The sequence below is a fragment of the Physeter macrocephalus genome, chromosome 2 (assembly GCF_002837175.3).
Source record: "Physeter macrocephalus isolate SW-GA chromosome 2, ASM283717v5, whole genome shotgun sequence".
NCBI classification, from domain to species: domain Eukaryota; kingdom Metazoa; phylum Chordata; class Mammalia; order Artiodactyla; family Physeteridae; genus Physeter; species Physeter macrocephalus.
Window position 1 is genome coordinate 13,652,893 of NC_041215.1, and position 9,692 is coordinate 13,662,584.

The 9,692-nt window shown below is 45.4% G+C and overlaps 1 protein-coding gene across 3 annotated transcripts in view; it reads right to left on the reverse strand.

Annotated features, from left to right (window-relative positions):
* AKAP8L (A-kinase anchoring protein 8 like) overlaps window positions 1–6,734 on the reverse strand; it is a 28,800-nt gene extending 22,066 nt beyond the window's left edge. Inside the window, exon 1 of one of the 3 annotated variants that reach the window (XM_007101428.3) lies at window positions 6,627–6,734. In XM_007101428.3, the coding sequence (XP_007101490.1) occupies window positions 6,627–6,639 (13 nt within the window). In that variant the 5' untranslated portion in view covers window positions 6,640–6,734. The remainder of the gene's footprint in view (window positions 1–6,626) is intronic. The other 2 variants (XM_024134190.2, XM_028498942.2) reach the window with 2 other exon arrangements.
* Window positions 6,735–9,692: the final 2,958 nt, after the last annotated feature.

Sequence of the window (9,692 nt, forward strand, 5' to 3'; positions counted from 1 at the left end):
AATGGAAAGGCAGGCTATAGGCTATGTTTAACTTGCTATGACAGAAGAATTGGATAAACACTTTTAAACCTTCAAACTAGTATCCTGTTTTGATAAATGGGTACACAAATTATTCAGTTGAATGAGGAAAATATTTATATCAAATCACTGAAAGGTGAGCTCCAATTCAAAAAAACAATGGGGGGGGGTTACTTTTGAACAATGTTAAGGTAAATAATACCTCTTCCATTCCCCCAAATCTGAAGCCTAAACGGCTCTGTATTTTTTAGTTTTCCCATAAAAAAATGTGTGTATTACAATTACCTCTCAAAGGTAATTGTAATTTCAATTGCATTGGGGTTAGCATGTTGACATGGAATAAGTACTATAGATTATACATATAACTTCTTATCTTCTCAACTCTCATACTATTTCTCAACTTAAAATGAATTAGTACCAGGTAAGGAAAATCTGAACCTCTAACAGAAACTACTGCTCTCAAATGCTGATTACAACAGATTATGATGAATCCTGACACTATCTTTAAAACTGCACGTTTAAAACATTTTTTAAATGATTTACACTTAGCACTGAAATTATGACAGACCATAAGGGGCAACATTTGCCTGTTCCCATCAGCGCCAACTCATGACCTAAAAATTAAAGCCAGCACCTCCAGTAGCTTATTTACAACAAAAGCACACACAAAGTACCTTTCCCTGGGTAGGCATTCACATTTTTGTTGACACTCTTTCATGTTCATTTCTTTTCTTTTTTCTTTTTTGGTATATACTGAATGTTTATTCAAGACTAGTTACAAATAGTCCCGTGGAGGACTCACAAATATTTTAAATTTAGGATGTGGATTTAACAGTGCATAAGGCAAAAGGTATATCAACTATGTATCTGCAACTTAATGTGGAAGAGAATTTTACTTTAGCAAATACTTTCTTTACATTGAGGAGAATGTCCTTAAACATATCTTCTTTAATTTTAGTATACTCAGAGTAGGGAAAAAACAAGGTCTTTTTATTTTTATTTATTTATTTTGCGGTACGCGGGCCTCTCACTGTTGTGGCCTCTCCCGTTGCGGAGCACAGGCTCCGGATGCACAGGCTCAGCGGCCACGGCTCACGGGCCTAGCGGCTCCGTGGCATGTGGGATCTTCCCGGACCGGGGCACGAACCGTGGCACGAACCGTGTCCCCTGCATTGGCATGCGGACTCTCAACTACTGCGCCACCAGGGAAGCCCAACAAGGTCTTTTTATACAGGTCTTTTTACAGGTCTCAAGAATTAAATAAAATTGACTCCATAGATCATGGTTAAGAAACACATGGTAAAGAATGGTTTCAAAATACTTACATTTTTGTTTTCAATTAAATTCCCCCAAATTGATTTTCTTTAACAACAAATAGTCTTTATTCCACTTGATAACATTTTTCATGTTAAGCAACATTATATGCTTGTCCTCTTTAAACATTTAAAACAATTAGGACATAGAGGCATTATCTAAAGTTTCAAACTGATAGAGAAGTCAGTTTACACACCTTCATCTTATGATTAGTGAATAAAACAAGGTACAGTCTGCTGCGAATGAGAAAAAGTACTCTTAGAGCAATAAAGTAGCCCTCCCTCGTTACCATTACTTTAATTCCACCACACAGAAGGCAAAGAAAACAATTCCAATACTTCAATATCTGCTAAGGATGATCTATGGCCCTTCGAGTATATGTATGTGTGGACACCCCACCCACAAACATCTATGTAAATATATACAGCTGTATGTATTTAATCAATACAACTGGAAAGATCACATACAACCATGAAAAAATACAATAAAAACAATAAATGAAAAACACTAAGTGAATAAAAGTTAACATAAGCCATAGGAGATTTCAGAAAAGGGACAGTCCCATGGGTAAGAGATTAAGACTTCAAGGTGAAAGTGAGATTTGTTCTGAACCCTAAAGGACAACTATAACTGTGAAAACCTGGGAGATGAAGGTAGGATATTCCAGCATCAGAACTGTGAATTAAGATTTTTAAAGACGCATGCTCACCAAAGCATTTCAGTAAAACAAAAATGGGAGATCACAGTGGAAGGGGGAAAAGAGGACTCTATGGAGGAGACCTTATATGCCTTTAAATTTGAACTCGATTCTGGAATTACCAATGAACGATTAATGGAATTTTAAACAAAGAAGTGATATGATCAAAGCAGCCCCTTCAGGTCAAAAGGCAGGTATGCAGGCAATATTGGACAAGGAAGAGGCTGAAGGCAGTAAGTCATAATCAAAATGGTTTGGGAGAAAGTGGGGGGGGGGGGGGAGGTCCAATAGGGAGGGGATATGTGTATGTGCATGGCTGATTCACTTCACAGTGCAGCAGAAACCAACACATCATGTTTACTTCTTAAGACCATAGCAAGAAAGATGACAGCAACAGCAGCCAAAAACTTAACAAGTGTTTCCCCTGCAGGGTGCTAAGAGCTTTATCTGCATTATTTCATTTCATCCTCACCACAGCCAACGAAAGGGACAGGGCCAAGACCCTTACCCTGCAATTCCAAAAAGGTCTGAAAACCAAGTGTTCTCCTCAAATGTAGTGTCAACACTCATTTTGGGGCAAAACTAACCTGTGAGGACATTTTTTATCTTTCTTCATTTAATTACAAGGTGCTGCCCCAGACCCCAGTGCAGGTGCTGTGGAATGTCCTCTCAAGCTAGAATTCCAAAACACACCCAGCTCCAAGGGTTTCAAAGAAGGATCAGTGGATCCACACTTTATCTTTACTTCCCAGAGGAGAGAAATGAGACAGGGCATTGGGGAATGAGAGCCAGTGAGAGAAGTATACAAATCCAACATTTTTTACCTTCCCTAATTAAAGAGGGCACACTGGAATAGATTCCCTCCAGGGACCCAAGACCTTCCTGAGATACCTAAATCTTAACCCTTGATAATCAATAATTGTACACAAGAAACACTGAAAGCATTCTAAAGATGGTTGACCTGTGGGGAAGGCTCACAGGGTAAAAAGTACCTTACACGGGGCTTTTCCACTGTTTGCTCAACTAGCTTCTGGAAACCTGTCTGTTCAGCAATAGTGCCACTGGCAAAATGGCTCCAGACTTGAGGTAATGTGGTTGGTATGCAGCTGCAACTGGAACCTACCTACCACAAGCTAACAGAAATACATACTGGAACCCAGTACACGAAAGCCACAGAGCAAAAGATCTATGTATATTCAGGGGAGAGGGGGCCTGATTGTTCCCTGGGAGAAAGGAAAGACAATCCATCAAACCTTCAGAGCTCAATGGCAAACTGCTCTAGTTCTGTCCTCCCCACATTAATATTCTTTTCCACAATACTGTCTCCAGGGCAGGACCTTCCTTAGCCAGTTATGCTCCAATTATGAACAAATTGTCTGGCTGAGATATCGTTCTCTTCTTAGTTCAATTTACCAGCTTGATAAGCTCTGAGTAAAAAAATAAAATAAGCTCTGAGTGAAAAAATAAAATTAAATAAGCAAGTTTTTGGTCATATAAAGTGAAAGGTCAGACCATGGATTTGTAACTCTGTATCACAGCCCCTCCCTCTTTGCCGGCCTCTCTGACATCTTTTTTGCTCAAAAATACACAAAGCTTCTCAGTTTTATTCTTTTCCTTCTTTTTTTAGAACGGGGTTCTTCGAAGAAATGATATTAAGTGACAAAAATTAGAGGACAATTGGAACTGGGTTAGGTTGCCCCCAACCTTTACCCTTTGGTGATAACCAGCCTCCAAGATGGCCTCCAATGATTCTTGCCTCCAGACATTATGTTGTCTCTTCCCAAACGAATAGACATAGCCAGTGTAACCAAAAAGATATTGCAAAAATGAGTGAGTGTGACTTCTGAGACCTCCACCTTGCTCTCTCTTAGATCATACACTCTGGGGGAAATTAGCCAGCATAGAGTGAGTACCCTCTAGTAAGCCTGTGGAGAGGTCCAGATGGTATAGGAACCAACAGCCAGCACCAACCTGTCAGCCACATGCGTTTGAGTCACCTTCAGCCTGAGTCAAGGCTTCAGATGATTACAGTCCCAACTAACATCCAAAATGTAACCTCATGAGAAATCCCAAGCCAGAACCATCCAGCTAAACCACCTGTGCATTCCTAACATACAGAAAATATGTGAGATGATAAATGTTCCTATAAAAAGATTGGTAGCATTTCAGACCTTTGTTTGAAGACCTGATTCTGGATTTTTGTCCTGTTTTTCCACTGCTCCAATCTCCCCCCCTCAGTGCTAGAGATGGAACATTCTTTCTCAAGTACACATAAAGAAACTAGGTTCAAAAAATGGACAAGTTATCAAAAAGATAAATTATTTTAATCACCTTCTGTGCTTACTAATAATGGTAACATTTGTTTCAAGGCCTCCAGAAGTTCTCCTTACATGCAAACAGTTGTCTGAAATGTGACATAAAATGCCTCTGACTTTATTTATTTATTTATTTTTGGCTGCACCGATCAGCATGTAGGGTCTTAGTTCCCTAATCAGGGACTGAACCCATGCCCCCTGCAATGCAAGCGTGGAGTCTTAACCACTGGACCGCCAGGGAAGTCCCTACATGCCTCTGACTTCAGTGGTCTGCTTCTTAAAAGGGAAAGACTCACATTATAAAGCTACTGTGGTTTTCAGTTAATCAAGATCAAGGAAAAACTAATCATTACCTCATTACCTTGGCTACCTCAGTGCCCACTCAAACCCAGAATTACAGCCTATAAGATGTGGAGCTGAAATTCAGAATTGGCCATTTGTGACCTCTCTAAACTCAGTTTCCTTGTCTATAAAAAACAAATGGTCCATTATTAAGCTACCCCACAGCCCCCCACCATTTATCCCTGGTTTCTTCAGCAATCCTGCCCCTGATAACCACAGAACTGTCTTCCAGTTCTCAATAAGATTTGGTGAAAAGGATCAAATCTCAATTCCAGAAATGTCAGTAACAACCCTACTGACTTTCCTCCTGAACCAGGAAGGATACACAAAGGCTAGGGCAGGGTTGCTCAACCTTGGCACTCTTGATGTTTGGGGCCAGATAATTCTTTCCGGTGGGGCCATCCTGTGCACTGTAGGATGTTTAGCAGCATTCCTGGTCTCTATCCACTAGATGCACTAGTAGCACTCCCACCCCAAGAAGTGAAAACCAAAAATGCCTCCAAACATTGCCAGTGTCCCCTGGAGGGCAAAACTGCCCCCGGTTGAGAACCACTGGGCTAAGGGATGGTTGCTTTAAAAACTGGAGTTCTTGCCAAGCTCCTGACCTGGAGGGCTAACACTACTTTCTTGTCTAGGCCAACATAAAGCAGCCTATAGAGCAGCCCCAGAGGCTCAGGTTCCATTCCCAGTCCCAAAAACATTCCAAGTAGAATACAGGTTACCCAGCAACCACACACGCTCACGCCTGTAATACCCCTATTACAAGGGAGGCTCTTGGCTGAGAAGCCTCATCAGTTATTCCCAAGGCAAACCCAGGCAGCCTTTGAATTCATCCAGGGATGATCTGCAATCACCCAAGCATATCCTATGGCCCCTTCTCTAATCTCATCATCCCCCCTCTCCCCTCAGCTCAAGTCCCACTGATTTCCTTGGCTGATCTTTTAACACGTCAGGCAGTTCCTGCCACTGCGTCTTTATGTCGAGGGCCCCCTGATATCCTTAACTCCCTCATTCCATTCAGGTCTCTGCTCAAATGTCTCCTCTTCAGAGGTCCCCAACCGTCCCATGTAATACAGCGACCCCCTCAAGGTACTGACCACCCCACGATATATACTATGTTTGCCAATTACGGTCTGCCCTTCTCTATAAAACGCTTGAGGAGCTCTTGTCAGTATTCCAGTGTCTATTCAACCCCGACACGATGAATTTGACAGGTGTGGAATGAGTTAACGTGGAAGCTAGCCATTCCCCACAAGGCTCAGGCTCAGTCCCTAAGGACGCGAGATTCCCACTCAGCCCAAACCCTTCATATATTGATTTACTCATCACCCCCGGGCCTGGCGCCTCTCCCAGCCTGAGACAGATAAAAGCGGGGGATGGATGGTGCGGGCAGCTGCGGCATGTGCACGGAAACTGCGCAAGGAACAGTATGGCAATGGCGACCGCAGCCGAGTCAGCAGACTTATCTGAAGGGCCGAGGCCTGAGAAAGGGCGACCTGAGGCGTCGAGGACCCAGGGGGCTGGGCCAGGAACGGAAGAGAGAACTCAGGCGCCGAGGCCAAGGCCCACGGACACAGACGACAGAAGCCAAGACTTCTGGAGACAGGGAGCCGGGATCCAAGGTTGCCAGCACAGAGAACTGAGACGCCTAGGCGTGAGGAGCAACTCAGGCGCCGAGGCCAAGGCCCACGGACACAGACGACAGAAGCCAAGACTTCTGGAGACAGGGAGCCGGGATCCAAGGTTGCCAGCACAGAGAACTGAGACGCCTAGGCGTGAGGGGCGCGAAACTGAGGCGACGGGCCTGCGGCGCCATTTTGTGACCGTAAAGAGGGCAGTGTCCAAGCCCCGGGGGAAGCACGGACGAGCCCGGCGGGGCTCTGGTACATCCCTGTCCCTCCCCACCCGGACCCGACCCCACACCACCCTGCCGGGCCCACCTGTATAGCTCATGGCAGTAGCGACGCTGCACCCGAAGACTCAGACAGCTGCTCCACGCGTCAGAGGCCGCGAAAGCGGCGACAATCCCCCGGGCTCCTTCTACACACAACTGAGCCCCGCCTCCCGACCGCATTGGCTCGCTCCGGACCCTGGCTTCACGCCTGTTGGATGGCCCCGCTGTCCATCTCGGAGTGTCCTTATGCCAGTGGCCGAAGATGCTGCCAATCTCGCGAGAACCCCGCCCTGTTCCCGCCTCCCGTTATCCCGAGACCACGGTGATTGGCTCAGAGGAGACAGCCTGGAGGTGGACTCCTGTGGAGTTCGAAAGGGCGGAGCTGTGCACTACGGAAACACCTGAGGCCCAAGCGCAGCCAGGCTGGAGAAGGGCCTGTGCCCTGGAGGCCGGCAGGAGGGAGCCGGATCTAACAGCGCAGGGCACACCTCCAATCCCGGATCTGCCATGGGGGTGCTGTGCCAACCTACGCTCTTTCCTAACTTCTCTGGCCTTGAGCTCGAAAACGAATACGGGAAAACCATGTTGGAATGAAAATTACAACTAAGCGCCAAACAAGATACTGGGCACACGTTCAAATACGTGAGATAACGTATGCAAATAATTCAGTCCGGTGCCGGGTGCTCTAAAGAAATGTTACATTTTGTTATCCACCGTTACATAATGATAACAAGTATATAGCATGTTTATATTATATACTTAATAACTATATTTGTATTATCATTTCAAATGCCCCCTCATATCTGTAAGTTTTTTTTTAAACTCCCGCTTAAAAGATAAGAAAACTGAGCTTGGAATTCATTACTTGCTCAGGGTCCTTGACACTTAAGTGTCAAAGCTGGAACTATTCCTCTAAACCCCTCTCGGTTTCTTCTGGACTTCAGATATCCTGCAATAAGTAGCCCAGCCAGGCTCCAGCTCTGTCCTCAGCACCCTCACTGGGATGTGTGGAATACACCGTCAGAGACATTTCATAATTTCTGAGAGATGACTTGACAGAGCTGCAGACACTGAAAATCATACTCAATCGTGCTTGTGAAAATTCAAGCTGTAGGACTTTTACATTTTTGTGTGTGTTACTTATACTGCTCCTGGGACTTCCCTGGTGGTCCAGTGGTTACGACTCCATGCTCCCAATGCAGAGGGCACGGGTTCGATCCCTGGTCAGGGAACTAAGTTCCCGCATGTTAAGATCCTGCATGTCGCACCACATGGCCAAAATTTTTTTTAAAAAGTAAAAAAAAAAAAAAAAAAAAGTATGCTGCTGCTCACTTTTTGATATTAAGGAATTGCCCATTTCTTTAGCTTAACGATGGCACTTTTTAAAGTCCATATCCTTCAGAGAAATATGCTGAAACATTAAGATATTAATTGATCTGATGACCAGGATGTGCTTCACCGTAATTCAGATGGAGGAAAGAGGAGGGCACGGAGGGCTTATAGCTGAAGAGATTGGTCATGAGTTTGTAACTGATGAGTAGATGACGGTTCATTTTACTATTCCACTTTAGCGTGGTTAGAATTCTCCATGATAAAATGTTTTAACAACTCCTCCAAAAATGGGCCTCATGCAGAATTTGCTGCCACATGGGACAAGGTTCATGATGCACTGATAAACTCCATATATGAAGTACACAAAGCTCTGATTAATGTGCACTCCAGTTGTGGGGCTCATTTCAGTGTCACCCTCAGGGATGCCTGCCTGCCCTCCAAACTAAGGCAGGGCCCCAGGACATCTCTCCTGGATCCCATAGCTTCCCTCACGGCATGTACCAAAGCCATATTTTACCCTCATTTGCCAACTTCATTAACATCCAATGCTCCGCCTCTGAGAGAGGCAGTAAAATTGCTTACGAAAAGGGGTGTGCTCACAAGTGTTAGGAAAAGATCCCTTTGTGGCAATTGTATTCAACCCTTTCAAGGGCTGACATAGGTATCATGGCACAACTGTGGGTAGGGAAGGGCCTCCCACTTTACTTTGTAAGCTCTTGCATAGTCTGAACTTTTTTTTTTTCATCCAGCTTACATCACTTTTAGAAACTAACTTACTCGGGTGTTTTAACTAATTTATAAAAAGTTGAAAGAGGAGGTGCTCTCATCCCAGGAGATGCCCTACCGGCTTTCAAAGTCTCACACATGCCCACCCACAGCGTTGGTTAGACGTAAGTAGTAGAGGCCTTCCTCCACCAGGCAAGATGTGTGTCCTGACCTCACACGAACAGAAAAGCCAAGTGTGCAGGCCAAGACTACTCTTGAGGGCATATTATCACAGCTTGTTAGCCCCTCCTTCCCAGCCAGGGGCATGGTGGGGGGCCCAGGATAACAGGGTTGGGGGTGGAGGAGGCCTCTGCCCCATGAGGTCATTTCTACTTTCTAGCCCTTGGCTGTTTAAGTGAAAATGATGAGCTGAAAAACCACATGCAATAAACAAGAAGGAGCAGCCAACAAAATCTCTTAAAATCTCAGAAATGTTCAATAAACATTTGCAGAACGAGAAAATAAATAACAACGAAAAGGAGCCAGCAGCTCTCTTTTTCCCCTCATGTTAGTCAGGTTCAGGATGCATGTGTCTCCAGACAAGCCACATGTCTTGAAGGCAGGCCAGTCCCAGCAGCTGTGCACTTCACCCTCCCCCAGTGAGTCCCCCACACCCTCACTGGACAGCTCCTGCCCTCAGAGAGCCCTTCAGGCCTCAATCACTTCTCAGTCCTGGCTCCCTTCCCAGACCAGCTGCCCAGAGTCCTGGTTCCTCTCCTCAGCTCACAGGAGCCACTTCACCAGCTGGCCAGAGCACCCACACCAGCCATGCCATCGAGGGCCAACTGCTGGGAACTTGGGCTCATCCCCAGAGAGGTCTGGTGGGCTTGGCGGCCAACAGGAAAACCCAGGGCTTCCAGGGGCTTTTGGCGGAGGTGGCTCGATCCCAGCCCTGGCTGCCAGACAGACAATGCCAGCCTGTCCACTCGACAGAAAAACACACGCTGGCTGCCTGCCCTGGGGTGTTTCCAGAAGAGAAATTTAATCTAATTTACATACTTCTAGGTACATCGAT